Raw genomic sequence first — 22,755 nt, 5'->3', positions numbered from 1 at the left:
AATGTATTTCGCATGGGATTTTGTGGGCATTTCTCGAATCCATCTACATCTCTCTCTCTCTCTTTAAATGCAGGTAACACTCTACTCTTTTACAAAGTTAAAACATTTATTATTTATCGTTATGGTGGTTTACTGTTTGGTACCAGTTTTTTTTTAATGATCAGCTGTAAAGTTAAGGATAACTTGTAATGGTTTTTCTTTTAAAGTGATTTGAATTTTGCTTCTGAGGAGCCACCAATGCCTGAAAAGCAAGAATTTAAACAAAAAAAATTTTATTTGACCGTGTGTGTAATGCTGTTACGTAACCATTTGGCCCAGATCTCTATGAGTGGGCCGTTGTTTTTGTAACGCAACACTTCAATACGCTTCGTACATCTAACTAAACACAATTCGCCACGTACAAATTACGCGTTTTTCTCTTTTCAATATATATTTCTTTACTAATTTATTTATCACTATGGACTTGGCGAGTGACATTCAAACCGATGATTGGCAATCAACAAGGGAAACCGTGCGGGAGCGGAACAAGTACATGTTCTTAAATCCCACGATCAGCGATGTGAGCTTTGTTGTTGAAGATTCCACCAAAGATCACGGCACAAAAATTGCTCTACCAGCACACAAGTATGTGCTTGCGATCAGTAGCCCTGTTTTCTTTGCTATGTTTCATGGTGGCATAGCAGAACAAGGAAACAGAATCGAACTTCCTGATTGTAACTCTGAGTGCTTGACCGAGTTTCTTCGATTCATTTATTACGACGAACTGCATCTCACGGCAAACTCTGTGCTCGGTGTTATGTATTTAGCAAAGAAATATTTAGTGTTGTCGCTGATGCGGCAATGTGGCCGTTTTCTCGAAGAAAGGATCGATCCGAACAATGTTTTCGAGACGTTGACCCAGGCACGACAGTTTAGAGAGGAAGAATTAGAGAAGAGATGTTGGTTTATTGTTGATCTCAACACCAAACAGTGTCTGGAATCACCTAGTTTTCTGGAACTTGATGAAGCAGTGATTAAGTCTTTACTACGCAGGGAAACTTTAAAGATCGAGGAGTCAGAGTTATTTGATTATACCTTGCGCTGGGCGAAGAAGCAGTGTGAGCTGAATGGGTTGGACACTTCTGGGGCAAATATAAGGAAAGCACTTGGCGAAACTCTGTACTTTCTTCGTTTTCCAGTCATGTCGCAAAAGAAATTTGCAGAAGAAGTGGTTCCTCAAGATGTTTTAAGCGACCGAGAGGCTCTCAATATATTTCTACATTTCAGCGCCACAAACACCAAAGCAGACGTAGTTTTCCCTTGCGTTCCACGCAGCGGAAGGCCGATGCGACGATGTGCCCGATATTCAGAATCACCTTCACCACACCACTGGTACAGACCCCCAAGTAATGGTACAGGACGACGTGAAGAGACAGTTTCATTCACTGTCAATTCAGAATCCCCAGTTTACATTGCCGGTGGGCGTGTCTTCACCCGCACTCTTGGTTTGTCAGATGTGGAAAGTCGCAGAGATAAAGTGCAATTGTGGATAAGGGAAGAAAATTCTCAGCAAAAGGCTCTTGGATTTACTGAGGGAGAGTTTCTGGCAGATAACAATGGAGTTTACAATGGTGATGGCATTGACGTCAAATTCAAAACTGCTGTACTTGTCAAGAGTGGGGTGAGGTACTCCTTACAGTGTGTGATCTTTTTCAGTCAGAGTGTGACGTCCAACAAACACTCCCCTCACAAGGAAGTAGTAGTTGAACAGACTAGGTTTAAATTTGAAAATTCGTATCATGGATCACACCTCACTGAGGTCTTGTTCTACACCCCTTGGATTACACAATAGCTGAAAATATTTTTCTTTATGAGCTAAGACCCCTTTATTTTGAGATTTAAGCAATAAATTGACCCTGAGCTCAGCACTCATTTGATTTGAAATAATAGGGGTCGTTTCAGACCAAATACAGCCATTTTGAAATTAGGCAGTTATCTCATTGATCCAGCACTGAGCTGCTTTGTAAAAAAGTGGAAGCAGAAATAAGGAAAGGGAAGTTTTAAAGAAAAAGTTGTAAAAATCACCACTCAATTCCTTCTTTGTCTTTCATTTTCCTTTAATTTGATTGATTTCAAGAAGTGGAACCTGTTAATAACAGAAATAAAGGTAAAGAAAATAAATAAAGTATTTTTCTAAATAGAGCCAGGCATAATTTTAGAGAGCCTTCAGAGAAAAGTTCTATAACTTACATTTCCACCTTAGATTTAGAAAAACTCTGAATACTGTTATATTATAAAGGAAAAGGGGTAGAAGGTGTATGTCATAAATGTATTTTGTTTCATTTTATCAGTTAAGTCTTTTTTATTCAAAGCCTACATCTTGACCTTTTTTAGAGGCTAAGGCAGTGCGCATAGCAGATCGATACAGTCCAACCTCTATTATCCGCACCTCAATTATCCGAACTCTCTTCTCTGGTCCAATTTTTTAATATCAGTTATAAAAAATAACCACATTTGAGATCTGTTGCAAATTTTTTCCATGAAATATACCAGCTGTACTAAAACATTGTCGACACTAATCCATTAATGCAGCTTTACAGGCTGTGGCTGCTTGAAACAAACTGATTTAGGTCAACTTTTTAGGTTGTAACATTTTGTCATGGTAAAATGTTTTAAATATTATTTAAGAAAATTTTTGTGAAGGTGCACAATGATTGGAGGATGTTTTTCAATTCTTATAAAAAATTGATTGATTGATGCCTATTTAGTATTGTATTTTTGGCTCATCAACATTTATATTTTTAATTATCTGGACTGTTTATTATCTGGAGCATTTAACCCAGTCTCCACTAGTCAAGATAATCAAGGTTCAATTGTAGTATGTTCATTTCCAGCATACTATCTCAGTTTGTATTATATACTCTCTTAAAAGCTGTTCTGTCCCATGATAATTTGAGGTGATCTTTAATCAGTCCTAGCAAGCTGTGCTATAGCCTTTCTGATTTGAGTAAAAATAAATTACATATTTTTGAGCCACAAGATTAGTAATCATGCACCTGTTGACAGATGCTTTATTTTTCTCAAATGAATATTGAAATGCATGGAAGAGATGTGAATATTTTAACTTAATATATCTAATTGATGGCTAGATCCATATGCAAAATTTTCTTTTGTTTAGGATAATAGCCAGCATTCCATATAATTGTAATATGATTAATGCAGTAAGGGAAAAAGGGGGAGTATCTGAAAACATTGAAAGCCTTTTTTGTGTTTTGCATAGAAAATCAATTTTTTTGTTTACCTGTCTGATAGATATTCAAGGTACTGATCTAAAGAATAATATTATTGTAATTATATACTACTAAATACATACTTATTCAATATAAATTCATAGTCTGTAAAGTAACTATTAATTCCAAATAGTTAAGTTAAATATGGGCTATGAAATAATTACAATTACTATAACTTAATTCCATGGTATTATTTATTACTATTATTATTACATTAGAAGTAAGATGGTTATGATTTGTGCTCATGGTATTATTGTTAAATTGTTGTTGTCCATTTTCTCTGTTGTTGGACCCCGTAATTGAATGCCCTCACCACTTGTCTGTCCATTAAAAGAATTTAAAATGGAGTCATGTTTTTCTGTTGTCTTTGCAATTTTTTATGAAAGTGTAACTACCGCAGTCTCACTCGATGACTAAATAATACAGAAAGTTGTGAAGGAATTGATCGTAATTGGACATCTTTTATACAATTCAAGAGAAATTGTGCCCCCCAAGTTTCTGCCTGAGTGCTCTGTCCATACTCACTGACTTTACTCGACTTTATTTTCACCCTGTACTATTTCAGTGGCCACCCATGGCCCTCCGAGTATGGGAAATGTGATATGACACTGTAAGGGCATAAATATCAAAAGAAGTGTGTGACTAGAATTTAGGAGCATGAAATGTTGGAATCAAGGGGGCAGAAAAGAGGTAGGACGGAGAAAAGTTAGGAAGACATATTGGATTAGACAAAATACACAAAGCTAAACACTTTTTCATTTCAGTTTTTTTATGTAAAAAATTAAGATGAGTTCTTTTGCTTGCATTCAGAATTACAAAGAAACACAATTTGAACAGTGGAAGGGCTTTCTGGCTGGTTTACTTTTGAATATTTAATATCTACCTCGGTGATATCTTTAAGATGCCTTGCCTCAATCAGTTTTGTTGTTTTTCAGCTCATTTGGTGCAACTTTACATGACAGTAAGATTTAGGAACACCATTCATAGTTATGGTAGAGGGAGCTTTAATTTGAGTGTAAAAGCAATCCAAGCACTTATTGGTCTAGAAAATCCACACCAACCTCTCAACCAATCAGATGCAAAACTTAATCTATGGATGATATGGTCCTTTCCGTTTCCCTCGCTTCAAACCGTTTCTTTAGAATGTTCCTGGCGATATGTCCTTTAGTTTTTTTGTCCTTTGTGATTTCATTGGTTTTGGTTTTGAGACATTATTGAAAGGTGCATTAGGATTCAATTTAAGGTGCTTCGTGAGGGGCCATGTTACGACATGTTGAGTCATTTCGTCGACTGAGATTATTGTATTGTTAGAGAGTGAAACCTTAAGTTTTAGTTAGATGGGGTAGACAGGCTGCACATAAGTAAGAGTTAACCAGAGAAACCAGAAATCTTATGGTGGTAGACACAATTGCTCATGACTGAGCTCCTCTTAAAAATCACTGACCACGCCTTTTAGATTATTTCTTAGCCATCTTTTCACATGTTTTTCTAGAAAATATATATTCTTTGGTAAACTCTTTTCACTTTGATAGCTTGTGCCTCCATAACTTGTCATATTTTCGTTATTATTCTTGAGCGTTTGGTACTTGAGCATAATCCATGACGCTTTCTTTTCGTTTTCGTATTCTCGCCGCCACAACCGCGCATCCACTGAGAACAAAAGCCATAAGACACGTGGCTACTGCCGCTGACACCAGACTGTACTTTGCAGAGTGTCTCTTCTCATGCGCAACCTTCAAGAACAACAAAAGTGAGGGGGAAATAAGGGGACCATATTCGGTCATAAATACTGAAATTACGTCGCGGTGGTGTAAATAGGAACACACTAAACGACACTGTAGGCAATTACGTTACTGAAGTAGATTTCTCCCTTTAGTTTACGAAAAAATTATATCAGAGGAGACCTGCAAATATTTCTCAGAGATTGCGTTGTACTCGTTCGTGAGAATGACTGCTTTGCGTTTTAAATCGAATATTTGTTGATATTGCTTACTTTTCTATTTGATAAAGCTTGTGTTTGTAGCTCATCGAGTTCAACAGTATCCGCCATTCCGCCAGCTGGTATTTTTCCCCGCGCGCTGTTCTGCTCCATTTTGTTTGTCTTCTCTTCTTCTTTGAAAAAATTTTTCAAATGCGCTTTCTTTTTGGCCTGCGCGTTATCATTCTTTCCATTCTGACTGCTGCTACTCTCCCCAGTCTTTCCAGCGTCGTTTGCGTCAATGATGGTGTTACCATCGTGAGCTACAGGAAAATGAATGTGGCCCGGTTACACAGTGAACATAATAACATCATAATTGTTTATTGGAATCTCATTAGATTTCTCTGTCTTTGTAACTTCAAAGAGTCAAAGCATTACCGAACCTTCTCTTCAGTACTTAGATACCCTCTGAAGAAAACCATGTTTCTGTCGTCCACTTTTAAATTTTAACATCGGAAAAAGCGAACAGCACAGCCAACTGCCTCAAAAGTCAGTCAGTTCAGTAATATTGAAGTGATATTAATACCGAGAGATAATATCAATTACGCATAATTTGTGAACAGAGTTCATGAGATGCCAATCCTTTTAGGGGGATGAGAGAATCTCAAATAGAAAGTTAAGAGGACAATCCGCTTAATAGTTTCATACTCTGGTCGTTTTGCGCAAAAAGAAGGGTCAAACAGAAAATTTTAGGGTTGTCGTAAAAAAATTCTTACCAGCTTCTACATGAACTGCTTTATGTAATCTCTTTACGAACGCCACCACTGGCTGCCACTTGTTATTCAGCGCGGGTGCAGTTGCGCAATGGTTGTCTGTGAAACAAGTAACCGAGTAACAGTTCTTTCCCGCCAAAAACGCAGCCTGGCAACGATCCAGCTCACAGCATAACAACATACACACTTCCAAGTCAGACACTTTTCCTAATTTGGTAAAATTCCCGGATTTAGTGCCATGGAGGAATGTGACGTTGTTCCTGACTTCTCCGGGCTCACAAGACAGGTCACGGACTTGACTCAAGAAACCAGGCGACCATCGGCTCTTTCCTGGAAAGCATCAAAATTTACAGAAGTGAGAAATGAACAAAAGACTATGTGATAACGAACACTGCGTGTTGAAAAATAAGCATGTTTAAACAGTTCAGTGTATGGTAGCTTTCCAAGTTGCTTCTCATTATAATTTGACGTCCCTCGATTTGTTCAACCTCTGGGATGTCAATCACTAAGTGCGAGCTCTGTCATCCCGGGGTTACCTGTTTTATACATTTAATGAAAAGAACATGTTGGAAGTGAAAGCAGAAACATTTTACAATAAAATGCACTTGCTTTATGAACCTGAAGTATTTTTCGTTTCAAACTGCAGCTTTAAAACGTTGATCGGGGAAACATAAAGGAATTTTCACATTATGATTTTGGACCAAGTTTCCGTAAACTGAAACAGTAATGCGTCGCGTGCGGAATCCTATATATTTTGATTGCAAGCTAAAGGTACTTTCAGAAAATTGCAGCAGCTACGAGAATCTTTTTTTCACAGATCACGTCTCACTAATCTTGGTCAGAGGGAATGTTGATACCCGCTTTCGATCTCGTCAATTCTACTTTACTTCAATCAGAATAACCCATTGTTGGTTGGTTGTTTTCATTCTCTGACCACTGGACTTTGAAGTAATTTTCCTCAAAATCAGTTTCCTTGGTAAATTGAGGAAAGTAGGAAAATCTGGTAATTGTAGATGCTATATACATCTTTTTAGCTATAGCTTCGTTTAGCAACTGATGTTAATCAGCGGTCGCTTCGATTCGTCGCAAGAAAAGAAACAACCTGTTATGTCCCATTCAAGAACTGTGAAGTACCCGCCAGGCTTTACCAGCCTTTACTGAGGGGTTCAAAACAAAGACTTTATCAAAGAAATAAGCATTGAGGAGGACATCGAGAGTGAGAAAGAAATATATTTATAAAAGGCTATACAGGGTAAGCAGATTGTCTCCAGCTCTCTGTCATAGTGCCAAAATTGAGGTAATTCATTCGGTTTTCGTGCGGTGACCAAGTATTGTCCACCTTTCAATAGGGTCAGACTTGACATTTGTTTAAAAGTTACGATAGATGTTAGAACTTATCACAAATACCTGTTAGTACTGAACTGCAGACGTGTGAGATGTAGTGCGCTATGACAAAAACTCCAACTGAAGATGGTAGTTTCATGTTAACCAGTGATATCAAGTAATCTTCATGTTGTGGCAGTCGACACTGTAAATGGAGAAGTGCGAGGGAGTAAACAACGTGTGGTTAGTCCTGGTACCGACAACACGGCATGTGAACTTGAGATTTTGTTTAATTGCGCAATTATTTATTTGTCAGTTTAAAGAGGAAAGTCACGCAATTATTTAGTTTAGTAATTTGACTGAAGGTCGAGGAAATCTGTGTAGCAACCCCTCAAAAAAAAAGAAACAGGTCTCACTAAAATCTCACTTATCATAAAGCGGCAGTAATGATTTGACCGCACACGTCTGTTTGTTTGTTGTTTTTTTTATAGTGCTAAGATTGAACCGTCGTGATCTTTATCGAAGATACCTATTTCACACGAGGATGTTTTCTGAGGTGTTATTGTATTTGAAAAAGAACAGAACTTGGACCAAACAATAACTGAATGACTAGGAAAAAATGCAAGTAGTGCATGCGTGTGGCCTGAGTACAAGGCAAACGAATGAATATTCATTTCCTTTAAATAGGATATTTAAATCCTTTCATTGGTTACTCTCTCCTCGCCAGTGACTAATTCTGGTTACAGTTAACACATACAGTTCGGCAGCACACAGTTATTTTTTTCAACGGTGCACGTAAAACAGGAAGGTTTTGGAGCTACTTCGGGTGTCCGGTACTGGAATAACGGTACAAAAAGCCTTCCAAAATTTACTTAGCCTTTTTATATGTGTAGCCGGGCGCTTTGTTAAGCTGAGGTGGGAAGTATACCTTTTCAAGCACAGTACAAATATCAATTGCAAAACCTGCTTCCTAAAGGATTGGGCATCTTACTAGGATATGAATTGTTGCTAGAACTGAGGAGTTGCTCGTCTGAACATAAGAACAATTATAGATTGCCATTGACTTTGCAATTTCTGTAGTTATCGTAATTTCAATCAGTCTTGCCATGAAGGTCTTACATCCGCCCAATGCTTTTATCAAACCTTCGTACTGTCACGGCCATTGGCAAATATTTGCGATAAGATGTTGACAAAATGCTCACATAGTTCCAAGACGCGCTGTTCGTTAAGCTTGATGTCGCAACTGTATTTTCATTTTCAATTGTTTTTAACGGAATCTGAGATAGATTAGTAGTTTTCGCAGGCGTCGAAACGTTTCATTGTTATGCCGTTTCTTTTTTTTAAGACAAATTTCTAATGTACCGCAGACTTCTTATTAATAGCCTTCGAAATGAAGTAAATTGTATTTGACCTTACCTGAAAAGTTTACCAGAATGTTCTCCCTAAAAGTTCCCGCATGTTCGTACCCATAGAAAACGCCCTTTACAACTAAGAATCATTTCGTTTATCATTAATCCATGAGCCAACACCCAGGTCGGTCCAGCCTCGTGTGGCGTGACTTTGGAGTTTTTTCATTCACTGTCACGTGAAGTGGTGTTAAGCGACCCTTAATTTGGCGGGAAGTTTGGTCACATGCAATTTGGCAGGTACGCTATTGTTATTTTTCTCTTCAGTTCATTTGAGTCTTTAGTGCTATAATGCAAACTATGGAGCGTAAATTTCGTCTAAAAAGAAAAGTTTATTCTCCTCTGTGACCGTCACTGTACATTGTATAACAAACTCAGACCATTGTCGTCGCTGCAGACTAATTAAAGCAACTGTCATATGTCACTAGTTTGGTTCCGCTATATACAACTTTACTATTTCTCTTCTACTACCCTCCTGTTGGTAAACCCAATAGAACCGTTTTCTACGTCACTTTTTGAGAACATCTGACACTACAAGCGTGTGCAACCGGCATGTTAGAAAATGAAACTCTTAACGTACTTTACAACTTTTAACGATGAACCGTAAACTGCCATACTGCAGTCCGTAAATTTTGCCAGAGAAATTTTTTAGTTACTGTCGACTCGTCTTCGTCTTTTTACATAAAACATTCGACTAGCTACGTCAATTCTCCTTCCTTGAGGAAATTTTTAAATCCACGAGAAACGAATGACAAACTGCGATATTTATGGTACCAAACTCCGAGTTAATAATTTCGATCCATTTCTGATATTTCTGTCTGTGGGTACGAAATGTGTTTAACCAAAAAAACGCCAAAAAAGAATACTTGTTTAATTTCGAGTTCATAGCGAGGTTTGATTTTTAGGGAAAGAAAGTCAGGTGACTCTTATTTATTTTCTTTCCCACAAACAAACTCTTCACTTCTATTTGGTGAAATAATGTTTAGGGACGAATGAACATTGTGATTTCCTATTTGGGTGGTGACTTCTCATGTCATCATGGTCCGTCAGGCTGTGGATCATCAATGAGGTCATATGCTGCGCGTGCTCTGTGCGCAAGGATTCTTTTCGTGGCAAATGCAATAGAGGCGGTTCCCACAATGGCTCCTGCGACACCACATCCGATGGCTACGGCTAAACCAGAACTGGAAGTCTTGCCTGTTGGAATCTAAGGATAAAGAGCTGGCTTTGTCAACGTTAGTTCAATAAAGCGCGAGCTTCATCTTCAAGGCTTGTCTGTTTTGCGTAGAATTTGTTATTTTGCCATACTTCACTCAGTATATGGCTTCGAAAATTTGCTCCAACTTCTCTATCAAGCAGATGCAAACTTGAACAAACTGCGACTTCGTTATCCGCGTCTATACGCACGTCAGGCAGCGGGCATGTAATTGCTTTGTTCTGATCAGCTATTGTGATTTCATTAGTGGTTTTTGGCTTTTTGTTATCCGACACTCAATTAAGAAAGAAGAATTGAGCAAATTGTTTCATTTGTGCTACTAATTTGTTGGTTTCAAATTTGACAGAAATGAAAAACGGAAAACATTCAACCGTTTCTGGCATAAGGATGCAGAAACAAAGAACAAGATTGTACGAAAGCTAAAACGAAACTTTGTATGATGCTTAATTTGAAATCCCTACCTTGCTCTTAACATCCTTTCCGGTTCCTAAATCATCTTCACTCTCTTGCCCTGTAAATCAACGATCAGTTGTCATCAGTCAATTTAGTTATCGCGGCCTTTCATAGACTTTCACAAGCAGTCGTCTTTTTGGAAAAACCATAAAATCTTTGTTGATCATTAAGTAGAACGAAAATTGAAAAGGAAATATACACATTCTTAAAATTTAATGGTGTCTTGTATATGCCTTCCCCAAAATGAAGGGGGGGGGGGAGGGGGGTGAGGAGGGGAGGTTCTTTATTCCTTTAGCATCTATGTTCTGGGAGACTCGATGGTCACATTACTCGGTGCCTATGATGCGTTCTTTAAAAAAACAATCCCCTTCTTACAGTGCCTCTCTTCATCTAGGGGTATAACTGGGTACAAGCAAATTCTCTGGCGACATACTAAGGGTAATCAGCGATTTACTAACATCCACCAATAGAGATTGTTAAAACCCCGTGGTCGTTCTATACTATCAAAATAAAGATTAGTTCTGGCAGCTATGCGAGTCAGCCTTTTACACAGGATACCTTTACCTGTTTGATCCATTACGCTGCATTACAAAGCAGACATTTCCTCTTTGCCTGAATCATGCTGTACACTTACCCGGCTCATAATAACAATAGTAAATCTTTAAGTTAAAGGGGTCTTCACTGGGTCCATAAGGATGTGCCCCATCTGCTGCATCAGTATTCCCTTGATCATCATCATCAAACTTGATGAACTCGCTTGTAACTTTGGTTCCCGCCACTTTCTGACACTGGGCTGAGTCGTAGGTGAGAAGGTAGAAGGGTCTCAGAGCGGGGAGTTGAATTGGATTGTTGACGTTTCCCTTTGTACTACAGCAGTATTTTATTGTTGTGTGGGATTTCTCGTAGACTCCATCGGGCAGGTCTCCGAAGTGTTTGTCTTGAAAGTCTATTTCTGATTGTTCGTCGTCCCAGCGGATGAAGCCTTCCTTTAGTCCGTTCGGACATACACCTGAAAAGGGAAAACATCATCATTCGTTATTTTAATAATATTCACGCTCCATATTTTAGTCAATGCTGGTGGTAACGCTCTCATGGCTGTCTGTCTGCCTGTCTGTCTGTCTGTCCATCTGTCTGTCTCACTGTCTATCTTTATGTCTCACTGCCGATTATCCTGGTAATTAAGTAACCAAATGACAGTTGTCGTTAACTTCCGAGCAACAATACTGTGCCGTTTGGGAGGGTGATTGAAACCCAAAATTGTCCAAAGAATGGTTAGCACTTAAAAATTCAGCTTCTCAAAACTCGCTGACCGAGGCGGTAAATTTACGTTTTCAACAACAAGTTGAAAAACAATTCAACGCAACCAATTGACTCAGCGAACAAAGTAAAAGAGTAACAATCTGCGACAGCTTGATCATGTATGATAAAGTTTAAAGGCAAATATTGTTTTGACTCTGAACAATTGAATACATGATGAGACACGTACGGATAACTCTGCTAGGGTATTTTAAAAACTCTCTTACCTTTCTTATAAAGGCAGTATTTTCCTTCGGGCCAAATTTCGCTGCCACTGTCTCCATTATTACTTTCTTTCAAGCAGAATTTCTGCTGAATACCATGCGCTGAAAAGTTCCCAGGCATGTGGAAAATGTTTGACCGCTGGTTCTCATTATTGTCGTCCTCTGTATCATGATAAGTCCAACCTGTCTTCCATTCAGTGACTCCGTCTGACGGACAGCCTGTAGTAGGCATAGGTAAACCGTATGTACCACCTGGCCATTGAACTGAAATACAAGAAAACTCCCAATGTATCTCTTCACTTTAACGAGGAAGGATCCAATGTTCATATACATTGGTAAAAATAAGAATAGCTTTAGTTCTCCTTCTTTTGTGGTTGGATTCGTTTCTTACTGTTTTCCTAATCCTTTACTTTAATCTGACCATATGATGTGGATCTTTTTTTTCTGATAACCCTGTAAGTGACATCGCACAGATCTGAAAAAATCGTGATAAAACTAATTTGATGAGAATTTTAACTTTTTCTGTCTACCTTTTAACCGTATGTGCAACCATGTGGGCCTTTTGCATTTGTCGTAAATAGGAAATATGAATTAGAGGGGATAAGTAAATTTCACAACTCTTCGTCAATTGGTGAGCAAAATTAAAGGTGGTAGAGAAATTAAAAGGATGCTGATTAATGTTCACATCCAAAGTAAGCAAAGGGGTCAAAGTATATTTGTATTAAGTTATGGTAACAGATAGGTCGCCTCACGACAGTTGGTAATTAAGTGAACAAAACTCACCTTCAGCGTTCACAGTAGCCAGGTATAAGGTGAACAGCACAAGGCACCAGTACCTCATGTCTTCCCGTAATCTCATATCTTGTCAATCACTTATCTGAATGTATCATAGAAAGTAGATTAGTTTACTTAGCTCGCGTTTGGCTTTTTCGTAGAGCCCAACTGTTTTTTAGGTGAATTTGAGAGAGGTTCTTACTACCTGCGTTTTGGTTGAGTTCTTTTAGTTGCATAGAAAGTCTTGGGAAACGTTTTCTGTGATCACTTTTTCAACGGGATACAATGATTTTATAATTGGGGCAGTTTAGTTGAAATTTTCACCACGTCTATCTCAATGCCCGTCGAAGCATGAATGAAATGATCGCCCTGCTTGTGTCTTATGCGATGATTTTTCAGTCTCAGATCAGGCCCGCTAAACCTTATAGTGTTATATTTATATTATTCATACTTTTCTACTTTAAAGAAAATATTTCTGGCTGGACTGCTCCATTTTTGCTCTAAAAAATGAAGTTGGAATGCGTGAAAGTGTTTTCCTTTATCCAGTTACCATTAGTAAAGTTAGGTTTCTTAAATTTTGTTTGGGCAGCCACTCAACCATCCTACGTTTGTACGAGCACGTGGAAAACGTTAACGAACAACACTTGTATTAGCTGGAAGGTTTGTCTACTTCACTGTACATACCGAAGGGAAATCAAGGTCCTTCCGGCCATAAAAGAAGGAAATTTCTCCAGATATATTTTTTTCTAATTAGATTTGCCACCTGTATAGAAATGGAGCCCTTCATGGTCCAATTCTCCCGCAACAAATCGACTAAGTTAAAAATCAGCGATAAGAAAGAGCTCGGGAAATGAAAACCAAGAGAAAACGAAAACGGACATTTTCTAGTACTATTTTGTTTTTGCAAAGCGAATAATATTACCCGGTAGAAGAAGCTCTCGATGACCGCGTTTTTCCCGAATGTGACCTTTTGATTTTTGATTCGTACGCTATTACATAGATAACTACAGTAGAAGTAGCATCTGTGAAAAGAGAGTTGCATCAAAATTGGAATGATCGTCAGAACTACGCCAGTTTTTTAAGCATTATTATTTTAGTGGGATTTGAAAAAACTTACCTAGGAAATTCACTTCCACCATATTGCTCTCTTAGAGAAGAAACATGACGTCATGGGATAGATTTATCTTGTTTTTGGCATTTCAACGCGCTGATTGTTCACGCCCTTTGCATCACCCAATCAGAGAGCGAGATAGGGTGGCAAAGTTCCAGGTATATCGCATCACAACATACCTCCTTCGTGAGATAATGGCGCGAAACATTTCCCGCTCTTTTGCCTTCGAAGATATCAAAAGCTGCGATGCCTGACAGAGTGAACGGCCTTATTTCTCGAACAATCAGTGTGGTGTTTTGTAAGTTAGAGCCTAGAGTACGAGGATCAGTAATTTTGTTGTTAAAGAGTCCTTTCTCGAGTCGTCTGTATCGATACGTAATTCGTGAGCGCTGAAAACTGCACATTAACCTCCATGAAAAGTAAGAAACATTCCCGCTAAAAAAAAGACCATCAATTACAAGAAGTTTAGGTCATATTTTCTGTCAAAATATCTGGCCTCTCATGTATATGGCTCTTCTAGAAGAGATGAAAGTGAAGTAGGAGGTTTGAAATGTTTATTATATTGGGCAACCACTTTCAATTTCTAAGAATTAATTTCAGGTTAAGCTCCTTTACAAACAGCTCAAAAGAATTATCAGACACTTAGCCTAGCAATGCAAGAAGGCAAACTTTCGTTTATAGATCGTCAATAAATTGTACAAGTTCTATAATAAAAATTAGATGTATATATTTATTTATACTAGTATATATTTTTAGGAGACAGGTTAACATTTCTTTATTTAAATCTGGTACCCGCACACGTGACATGCCCATACCACCAGCCGGTCAGGTTGAACGTTTGGCGAATTATGGTCTGGAACTGACCTTCATGCTCATAAGAAAGTCAAGTAATTTATAATCGGTTTTGTTCAAAAGCTTGTATCGGATAAAAATCAATATAAGGTCGGCAATACCTGCCTACCAGCGGACTCTTCACAAGGTGGTTTCTATAGGGTGCATTGCAACCTTAAGGAGATTCTTCAGGATTATTCATCTTAAAAATTTTATTTTTAGCTTATCCTTCCAGTTTGAAGTTTTTTTGTACTTACTAAACCTGGAGAATTAGAGGACGCGATTGTTATCAGTTCACAAATCTTCTACTCTCTCAGATTATCATCCAGACAAGTAGATAGGAACTGTGGGGTGTTTAGTAAACGCGAACACAGAGGGACTGCTGTTGTTTTTTTTCTTCCAACAAACCTTGTTCTTTCTCACATTATCATCCAGAGCGCAAACAAGCTGAGAGCCGCGGGGGAATTTATGGAACGCAGAGAGTGTTGTTTTTGCTCCCCCTCCACGCTCGCTCTCGCGTGCTTGATTCGCACAATCTCACGATCGTAGACGGAAAAGTGCTATGATTCCTCGAGCAAGCTAATAATAAGTAGTTTCATTCAATTTGAAGGTAATTTTGCACAAAGCAACAACAACAACATCAACAAAGAAACATTCAGACATCATAAAATAGCACCCACCTGAAAGGATACCGGAAGGATATCAATCAGAAAATCCACAAATCAACGGAAATGGTCCCATGCGAGAAGACGAGAAGCTCCACTCACGGCACGTATTAACTTTTTGGGAAAATCATTGAGATTTTGGACGTTGCTGTGAATATCTTGCTCCTGTATCACTCCTGTATGTCATAGTAGGTTATTTCTTTTACCCTTAAACTCTGAGAAGTGATTAAGATGTAACTTTTCATTTTAATATCCATACGTTATCCAACAAATAGGTAATGAGAGTACTTAAACTTATCAGGTAGAAGTTACCTCGATCTAACACCAAATCCTCGTAATTAATTCCAAGGAAATGTGTAGCAGCTAGAGGGAAACATTAACAGTTAGCTCTTGGGAGTTAAACGGTTAATAAACTATGTCTTAGAAAAGGAAAAGATATGGAAAAAAATCAATGACAAAAACAATTCTTTTGGAGTGAAGTGTATTTTTATTTTATGTGGACTATATTTTTTAAGGTCTTGTCTTTATAGCGCGAAAGTGACTTCACCGACCATCCACGAGTAACGTTAAAATGCGTGACAGTAGTCTCAGCTTAGCAAACCTCTGACGGATGACATTTTGTCAATAATTGATTTAACATACCACGATCATTACAATTTGACAACAGGTTGAATGTGCAGAAAAACCAGTATGTACCATGCTTAGTTACTATGTGGTTATAGACCAACGTCATTATACACCCTTTTTAATTCGTCTTTCACCCACTGTTTTTTCTCAGTGATTTCCTTAAGTTCGTTCTGCAGTTCGTTGCGTTTGTAGCTTAGCGCAGCTATTTTTCTTTGCGCCAATTCAGCTTTAGCCTCAGACTCTATGTAGCTGTTTTTAAGATCTTCGATTTTTTCGTTGAGGGCCTGTTCTTCTTCTTCACTCATCCCCTGTCGTGGACTCGACTGCAACTCCTCCACGGTTTTGTTGACTTCTGATAATCTGGCGTGAAGCTGACCTTCTAGCTCTGACAAACGCTGACAACGTTTCTCCGCGAGCTTCTTCTGCAGTTCAACCACTTTAATCCGACGAGAGGCTTCGCTCAACTTGGATTCGTTAATGGTCACTGAGTCTTTTACAGTTTTTAATTTTTCGTGCAGTGTGTTCTGTTTTGCGTTCATTTGAGCTTCCTCATTGGCTAGATTGTCCATTGCCCGTTCGTTCCTTTTCAAAGTCTCACCAGTTGACCACAACTGTCCTTCGATATTCCCCAAACGAGACGATATCCTCTTTATCTCAACCTCAGTCAATGTGGCTTGCTGCCGCAACGCTGCTGCTGTAGCTTCGGCGCTGTCGATTCGTTTGTCAACTTCATGTAAGCTCTCCTTAAAACACTCACTCCTGGCTTCGGCCTGATCCAAACGAACTTTTAATTCCGTGATTTTTTGCCGTAGTCTCTCTGCCATGTTCGACGCTTTCCTAAAACACAGGCTTAGGAGGAAGTGCGCGCATGACGTCACAATTAGCTTTGCATTGCATAACAATTATCACCTTTGTTAATCATGTTAATTGGAGCTTGAGTAAGGTTTAGTTCGATTTGATTTTCCTACTCTTAAGATGATATTAACATTTGAGGTTTTGACTAAAATCCCTTATCGTAGAAATGTGACATTTTATTAAATCGATGGGAATACTGCCATACAAAACTACATTTCTTTGGGCTAACTACGTATACACCCTCAGCTCGCTTTTTCTGTCTGAAAAATGTCAGTCGAAGTCCATTTGCGCGTAACGCACAGTTGCGCCCAACAAAAAAAAATCATCGATGTATTACTGATGTAAACATCTTCATGCACCCTGAATTTTCGCTCCTAACATATTGATTGGAACTTACAGAAAATTGGCTAAGTTCTATCTATTCACGCTACCTCTACCGCCAGTACAGCAATGGAAATACGTTGAGATCGTAGGCAAAAGTTTCTTCCAGGGAAACCGCTGCACCACATGATTGTTTTTCCGCCACACGTGATCAATTTCACTGTGCCTTTTGTCAAGCGTTGATCGTGTAGCCAAGAAAAGCATAACACGCGAAAAATTCCCGAGGGAGAAGTTCGTGAAACGCTGATTGAGAAATATAGGCGTATTGGCACAAATTTAAAACGTCGTATTGCTTTTCTTATGTGTAAAAGAGCGAGACAGACTATAACCGATCAGTAAAAAATGATCCAAATCAGATACATGTTTGATTACCACATAATACACAAAACCGTAAAATGAATTCAAATTTAGATATAGTATAGACTGATGTCTCTGCTTCCATTACTGATATTTCCGATTCTCCCGAAGATCCTTCCTCTTGCTTCTTTGAACACATTCAATTGTCTTTTGATTTGCTATTGTTTATCATAATGAAAACCAACAATCTCTATCATCGTCCGGTTGATTCGGTTTAAGGACTTCCAGTAATAACAGGAAGCCTTAACTAATAAATTGCACAGTTGGTCATTCGCTGTAAAGACGCTTTTTAGATTAGTTTTGATAGATAATTGCTATGTAGAGCATCTGTTTTCTTTTTTTTCCGGTAATGTTGGAGGATGATCCTTTCCAAAGTTACAAAGAATGATCCTTCTGTAAAACCATCAGAGTGACATAAAGCTTTTAAAAAACTCAATGCCTCACTTTTAAACGTGAATTGATGGTCTAATTTAAAGAGACTAATTCAAAAAACGTTCTCAAATAAAGGAAGTCTGTTTTTACTAACCGATGGATAAGGCCTAAAAGTGTAACATCATTTGTTTCACCAACAAAGCATAGAGTAATTGAAAGGATAAGTGGATCCATTGGTTTTAAATTTAAACATCAACATAAAAAAATCATGCCTTTAAATAAAAACCTGCTCGAATGAAAAATCATTTCAATTTTTATCTTCTTTTTCTCTACGTTTTGACAAGGGATGATTAAAAGCTCGGCTTTCTTTTCGCCGGAATGTGCAATAACTTAAAGGCCTCTCAGAAGTGTAAATTTACCGTTCCAAAAGTGTCCTAAAGCAAAAAATTGAAGAATGCTGTGTGTTTGCATAGAATTTATGTATGCTTGAAAGTCGTAATAATCATCAAAATTATAATAGAGCCCCCAGCGAGAGAAACTGTTTAAGATGGTTTACAAACATCGCTGTTTCGGTTGGAACTGGAGCGAGAAAGTTCTGAACTTTAGGGGAAATCATGAAACCATTTTCTCGACATCGAGCGGAAGTTAACGAAAATGTTGTTTTTGTGTTTAAATTGGCACATTTGTATTTGTTGAAATTGTGTAATAAACCTGTGTGTGGGTGTTTATCAGTTTGGTTCCAATTTTGGTCGAGTGATGACGTCCTTTTTATGAAAACATTTTAAATTTCTTGCTTTGAAAGATTGATTCTGAACAGAAACTTCCTTTAGTGGAGGCATATGACGCTAATAGAATGAATTAAGAAAAGATATATTATTTTGTTTGCCGGCAATTTAACGAGAAAACCACACGGATCGATTGGGGTCCAAACCTTTTTTTATATTAAGTCAGCGCTTTTAAAGCGTTTTAAAGCACAGCATGGAAGTGAAGGAAAAATAAACATGTAAAAAAAAGCCCCTATAAAGGTTTTACTTGAGGCATGAATGGGAAAAAAACATTTTCATTGGAAGGGAGTAAAGGTTTGTGGAGTAAGATATTAATAGAACTCTTCCAGAATTGAGTCACGAGCGAGGTGAGCGTTTTCAAAGAGGTTATACCACGCCAAAGTTTTGCAAGTAAGCATATGAAGTTAACAAATCGATGATATGTTCTCTTCGATATTATACTACACCAAAAATTTACTAGAAAATTATGGTATAAAAATAACGAATCGACGATATATTTTTACAGTTTTGCCTTTTAAAGACTGCCTTATCGATCTGTTTATTTTTAACTGACAAGAACCCACAAAATCAACATATAATCCTAAATTTAGAATATCAAGATTTCTCTCTATGTATATAAATATCGATCACTTCAGAAAAAAAAAACATTCGGGAACACTGACTCATGATCATCAATTTTTAAGGGAGTCTTTCATCACATTCAGAAAACTGTCTCATTTTATCTTCTGGATACTAAAGACATTTAAAATCTATTGAAATAAAAGCATCATGGAATAGAATTATATATATATACATATTTCTTTTACAATGAAAATACTCCACCAGTTTTAAAGGTAGAATAACAGTTACTCCTTTATCAGATTTTGCTTATAAAATTTAAGAATTTTTTTAGTTCTGCTTTTGCCTGAATTATTCATAAAGTAAATTAAGAAGCGTATCAGTTTCTGGAACTTACTTCAGGTAAATCATTTATCAAATAATGCACTTAATCATCCTATTAGCTTCAACAGATATGCTTTATTTAGTTTGAATTTTTATAATATAATTCCTAATGGCTCGAAATAATCTTTTGGCGGAGACAGAATCTCTCCCACGTGTGATAAACAGCTGTATACACCGCTCACGATAACATCTAATCATGAAATACGTGGACAATAAGTTTTGTTATCAGATACGATCGAACAATAAAGGTTGTCAGTTATGAAGCTCGATGGCGTTTGTATTAAGACCACAACTGCCAAACAACGGTCCAGTAATTTTATGTTCTTCGTTGATCCTTGTCATTGAAGGCAGTGTTGAAGTGATCGGCATCTTTTCAAGGACTGACGATCATGTAAGTTGTATACGTTTTTATTTTGGGCTTTATTTAGTTAACGTTACGCCTCACAGTTGTCGTTTTGGATTTCATTTTACGATGAGATGAGAACCAGTAACGTCATGGCATCACACTAACTTTTACCTTTCACAATTTCATTCACTGGCTAAAATTTCCCGGAACTCTGTCTAACTGTAGTATACATTTTAAACGAGGCTTTCAATTTCCAGTTATTTTGGCTCTTGAACTTATTAAAGTTTTTCAGTCATTTCTCATCGAAACGAAAAGCGTTCACTATCATGAAAGAAAAAAAAAGGCTTTGTTTTTTCTCCCGCAGAATAAGCGAGTTAAAAAATTGACCGAAGGAGAACATTGATTATTGTATAGGAGTACCGTGTGAGGCTAAGGCTTATATTTTCCAACAAATTTTTTTTCTGGCTCATTATGAAGAAGGAGTCGAGGCAATAATGACAAATGAAAAAAAGCCTTTGGATAATTGTTATTAACACATTATAGGTAGCCGGCCGTTCCTGTTGTCCATTCAATTTAGAACGCGCACACCACACGTAATGACGTCACCAGCTGTTTCTACGCGACGCCTCTTCCGAATTGTGCTACTTCATTCTTTTGAATTGGAAATGAGAGACGTTTAAATTTCATAATCAGTCGTCGAATAAAAAAGAAAATTATTTGTCTCGTCACGAACACTGGAACACGAACATCCTCGATAAACCGAACCAGAGCACTCGATGATGACTCTGCATTTTTCAGTCGGGGAGAGGCGAGTTTCAGGAATTTGCGAGGAAAGCGCGAGGGCGAGAGACACTCCAGTTTAGGAGCGCTAGATAATGACTCATTCCTGGCGCTGCTGCAGCGGACCTAAAAAACGCGAAACAATGACGCCTTTCCCGCGAGCTACTTAGTGAGAAATTTTAAACATTTTTCGTTAGCCTAAATTAACAGTCTGTCTCGGTTTGTTTCGTCTTTCAGGAGGTTTCTTTGTCTCACAACAACCGTTTTCTTGCTGATATTTATAATTTTCTTGCTTTGTGCTGAGATGCCATTTGTCATCGCTTCAAATGCCAAACTAGACGATGGAAATGAAGCTCATTATAAACTGTGTTACTCGACTTCAGAGATAGACAGGCTTCTTTCTAAAAACTGCGTGAACCTCATAAAACGAGCGACGAGGAAGTCAGGCAAGTTTGTCTTTAATTTCTATGTGAGTTGCGTAAAAATGTAATCATTTTGATAAAATTTAGATGCAAATTATAGTCCTTGCAATCCTTCCCTCTTGGGTTCGTCTGCCCCCGCAGACGATGATCTCTTTTTTTTTTTTTATCCTATTTACCTAATATATTTTCACAATGTTGAAATGCTTTTGTTGAGTAATAATTTTGTTTCCCCATAGGTGAAAATATTCTGCAATCTCCCGAGAAAGCAAGACGATTTCTACAAAAACGTATTACTTACGTTACAAATTACGGATTGTTTATGGAAGAATGTTGTAATGAAAGTGGTTGCCGAGCAGAGGAAATTCTAGAACACTGTGCAGCATCTGAATAGAATTTAAGGAATTTTTCTTAAAAGTTTTTTCCTAGGATTTCGTCGGAGACTATTGTAGGTTTGAAGATAAACATTTGAAAAACAACCAAGATACTGTTCTCTCCGTATTCTGATTAAAGTCCATTGTTCTGACTTTATTTTTCCACAACACTAGATATCGCCTAACTAATAACAGGAACATGTATTGGCGCTAGCCAGATATTTCGGTCGCGCTCTTGTGCAACCACTTGGGCCGACATTGCTCACAGTTCTCTGTGCGTCATGGTAAACAGAGACTCCTCATTTCTTACAACCTTGCTGGTAAAACGAAGTAGAGACTGGGAGGGAACTTTTTAAAATTTCCTTCACGTTCCTTTTAATGGTGAATTCCACTTCATAAAAGATGAGAAAAAAATGTGTGTCTTATGTATACCTAATTTTTATCATTGCAACTTGATCATACTTAAGGGAGAAATGGAGGTTTTATTGTCTGGCTGTGACAAATGGCGTGACAAATATTCTGTGAACAACATAGAAACTCAACAAAAGGTGTAGTGATGGTGAAGGGACATAGCAATTTGTTTTGGCGATATATGGGTCATGTTTATGATAATTGAAATTGTTAAAGCACAAAGGAACAAGAATGGCTAACTTTGAATGGATATGGGTTGACTACGATGATCTAATAAAATCAGGCTGAAATTTTCCCCCAATGAACTATAGTTCTTTCTTAGCTCAACTGATTTTTTTTTCAGTATTTTAGACGAAGAAGTATGAATTTTGGAAAACATTACACAATCTTTTGGCGGTGCCAATACTATTAATAGTTTTACCTCGGAAATTGAGGATTTCTACCGGCCTCATTACTTCGATTCATTATTGCAATTAAAAAACTGCCTCTTAATGAATGACCTACATTTACTCAGCTTTATTGCTTGATTAAAGCAGCACGTGGCATTAAAAAGAAGCTCAATTTTTTCCAGCTAAGAAATCTTCAATTTTGATAAATCCCAAAATTGAAAAAACCTTTTGCTTCTAGAATAGCGGTGGCTTTATTCTTTTAAAGAATTCTTGACGAAATTGTTTTAATTTTTACACGCATTTCTATTCATTTACTATATCTAGAACAAAAAAAATGGAAATTTTATTCAACGGAAACTCTTCGCTGAAAAAGGAACCGGACGTTAGGAGCTTCTTTGTCACAAATAGATCGACGATTTTTTTCAAAATAATTAGAAATAAAACATAGTCCCTAGTCC

General features: G+C 37.7%; 5 protein-coding genes and 1 long non-coding RNA gene across 8 annotated transcripts; 3 read left to right on the top strand and 3 right to left on the bottom strand.

Moving 5' to 3' along the window:
- Positions 1-321: 321 nt before the first annotated feature.
- On the top strand, positions 322-3,616 carry LOC113676439 (BTB/POZ domain-containing protein 6). Its single transcript, XM_027193097.2, has one exon. The coding sequence runs from the start codon at positions 458-460 to the stop codon at positions 1,829-1,831; it is 1,374 nt and encodes a 457-aa protein (XP_027048898.2). The 5' UTR covers positions 322-457; the 3' UTR covers positions 1,832-3,616.
- A 404-nt stretch (positions 3,617-4,020) lies between these two features.
- Positions 4,021-8,866, bottom strand: LOC113676443 (uncharacterized). Its single transcript, XM_027193103.2, has 5 exons — positions 8,700-8,866; positions 7,368-7,488; positions 5,964-6,290; positions 5,263-5,510; positions 4,021-5,002 (listed from the first exon to the last, which is right to left on the bottom strand). Exons 2-5 carry the CDS (start codon positions 7,441-7,443, stop codon positions 4,835-4,837), a joined length of 819 nt encoding a protein of 272 aa, XP_027048904.2. The 5' UTR covers positions 7,444-7,488; positions 8,700-8,866; the 3' UTR covers positions 4,021-4,834.
- Positions 8,867-9,001: 135 nt separating this feature from the next.
- LOC113676442 (uncharacterized) lies at positions 9,002-13,834 on the bottom strand. 2 transcript variants are annotated; one of them, XM_027193101.2, is made up of 6 exons: positions 13,770-13,834; positions 12,662-12,755; positions 11,882-12,142; positions 10,993-11,367; positions 10,367-10,416; positions 9,002-9,896 (listed from the first exon to the last, which is right to left on the bottom strand). In XM_027193101.2, exons 2-6 carry the CDS (start codon positions 12,735-12,737, stop codon positions 9,726-9,728), a joined length of 933 nt encoding a protein of 310 aa, XP_027048902.2. In that variant the 5' UTR covers positions 12,738-12,755; positions 13,770-13,834; the 3' UTR covers positions 9,002-9,725. The 2 variants fall into 2 exon arrangements, with proteins under 2 accessions (XP_027048902.2, XP_027048903.2); XM_027193102.2 differs by having other exon boundaries at positions 13,575-13,771.
- A 149-nt stretch (positions 13,835-13,983) lies between these two features.
- LOC149050093 (uncharacterized) lies at positions 13,984-15,485 on the top strand. The gene is made up of 2 exons (XR_016183790.1): positions 13,984-14,182; positions 15,030-15,485. It is a non-coding gene; the product is annotated as an uncharacterized LOC149050093 (long non-coding RNA).
- Positions 15,486-15,726: 241 nt separating this feature from the next.
- On the bottom strand, positions 15,727-17,446 carry LOC113676444 (uncharacterized). The gene has a single exon (XM_027193104.2). It carries the CDS (start codon positions 16,708-16,710, stop codon positions 15,976-15,978), a length of 735 nt encoding a protein of 244 aa, XP_027048905.2. The 5' UTR covers positions 16,711-17,446; the 3' UTR covers positions 15,727-15,975.
- A 2,337-nt stretch (positions 17,447-19,783) lies between these two features.
- On the top strand, positions 19,784-22,748 carry LOC149050092 (uncharacterized). Of its 2 annotated transcripts, none has more exons than XM_089196844.1 (3): positions 19,784-19,969; positions 20,942-21,150; positions 21,363-22,748. In XM_089196844.1, coding segments are annotated over exons 1-3 (366 nt in total). In that variant the 5' UTR covers positions 19,784-19,967; the 3' UTR covers positions 21,518-22,748. The 2 variants fall into 2 exon arrangements, with proteins under 2 accessions (XP_089052970.1, XP_089052969.1); XM_089196843.1 differs by lacking the exon at positions 19,784-19,969 and adding an exon at positions 20,588-20,732.
- Positions 22,749-22,755: the final 7 nt, after the last annotated feature.

This window comes from Pocillopora damicornis, chromosome 2 (assembly GCF_964200805.1).
Source record: "Pocillopora damicornis chromosome 2, jaPocDami1.2, whole genome shotgun sequence".
Lineage (NCBI taxonomy): Eukaryota > Metazoa > Cnidaria > Anthozoa > Scleractinia > Pocilloporidae > Pocillopora > Pocillopora damicornis.
The sequence above is the reverse complement of the archived record's forward strand: the minus strand, read 5'-3'. Positions and strand labels throughout refer to the sequence as shown.

Coding starts and splice junctions, on each gene's coding strand:
- LOC113676439 (XM_027193097.2), top strand. CDS start 458: ATGGACTTGGCGAGTGACATTCAAACCGATGATTGGCAATCAACAAGG.
- LOC113676443 (XM_027193103.2), bottom strand. CDS start 7,443: ATGAAACTACCATCTTCAGTTGGAGTTTTTGTCATAGCGCACTACATC. Junction 5,511..5,963: donor AGCAGTTCATGTAGAAGCTG/GTAAGAATTTTT, acceptor ATTTTCCTGTAG/CTCACGATGGTAACACCATC. Junction 5,003..5,262: donor AAGCTTTATCAAATAGAAAA/GTAAGCAATATC, acceptor TTGTTCTTGAAG/GTTGCGCATGAGAAGAGACA.
- LOC113676442 (XM_027193101.2), bottom strand. CDS start 12,737: ATGAGATTACGGGAAGACATGAGGTACTGGTGCCTTGTGCTGTTCACC. Junction 11,368..11,881: donor ATACTGCCTTTATAAGAAAG/GTAAGAGAGTTT, acceptor TTCCCTTTTCAG/GTGTATGTCCGAACGGACTA. Junction 9,897..10,366: donor GAAAGGATGTTAAGAGCAAG/GTAGGGATTTCA, acceptor CTTTATCCTTAG/ATTCCAACAGGCAAGACTTC.
- LOC113676444 (XM_027193104.2), bottom strand. CDS start 16,710: ATGGCAGAGAGACTACGGCAAAAAATCACGGAATTAAAAGTTCGTTTG.
- LOC149050092 (XM_089196843.1), top strand. CDS start 20,701: ATGATGACTCTGCATTTTTCAGTCGGGGAGAG. Junction 20,733..20,941: donor CATTTTTCAGTCGGGGAGAG/GCGAGTTTCAGG, acceptor TTCGTCTTTCAG/GAGGTTTCTTTGTCTCACAA. Junction 21,151..21,362: donor ACGAGCGACGAGGAAGTCAG/GCAAGTTTGTCT, acceptor GTTTCCCCATAG/GTGAAAATATTCTGCAATCT.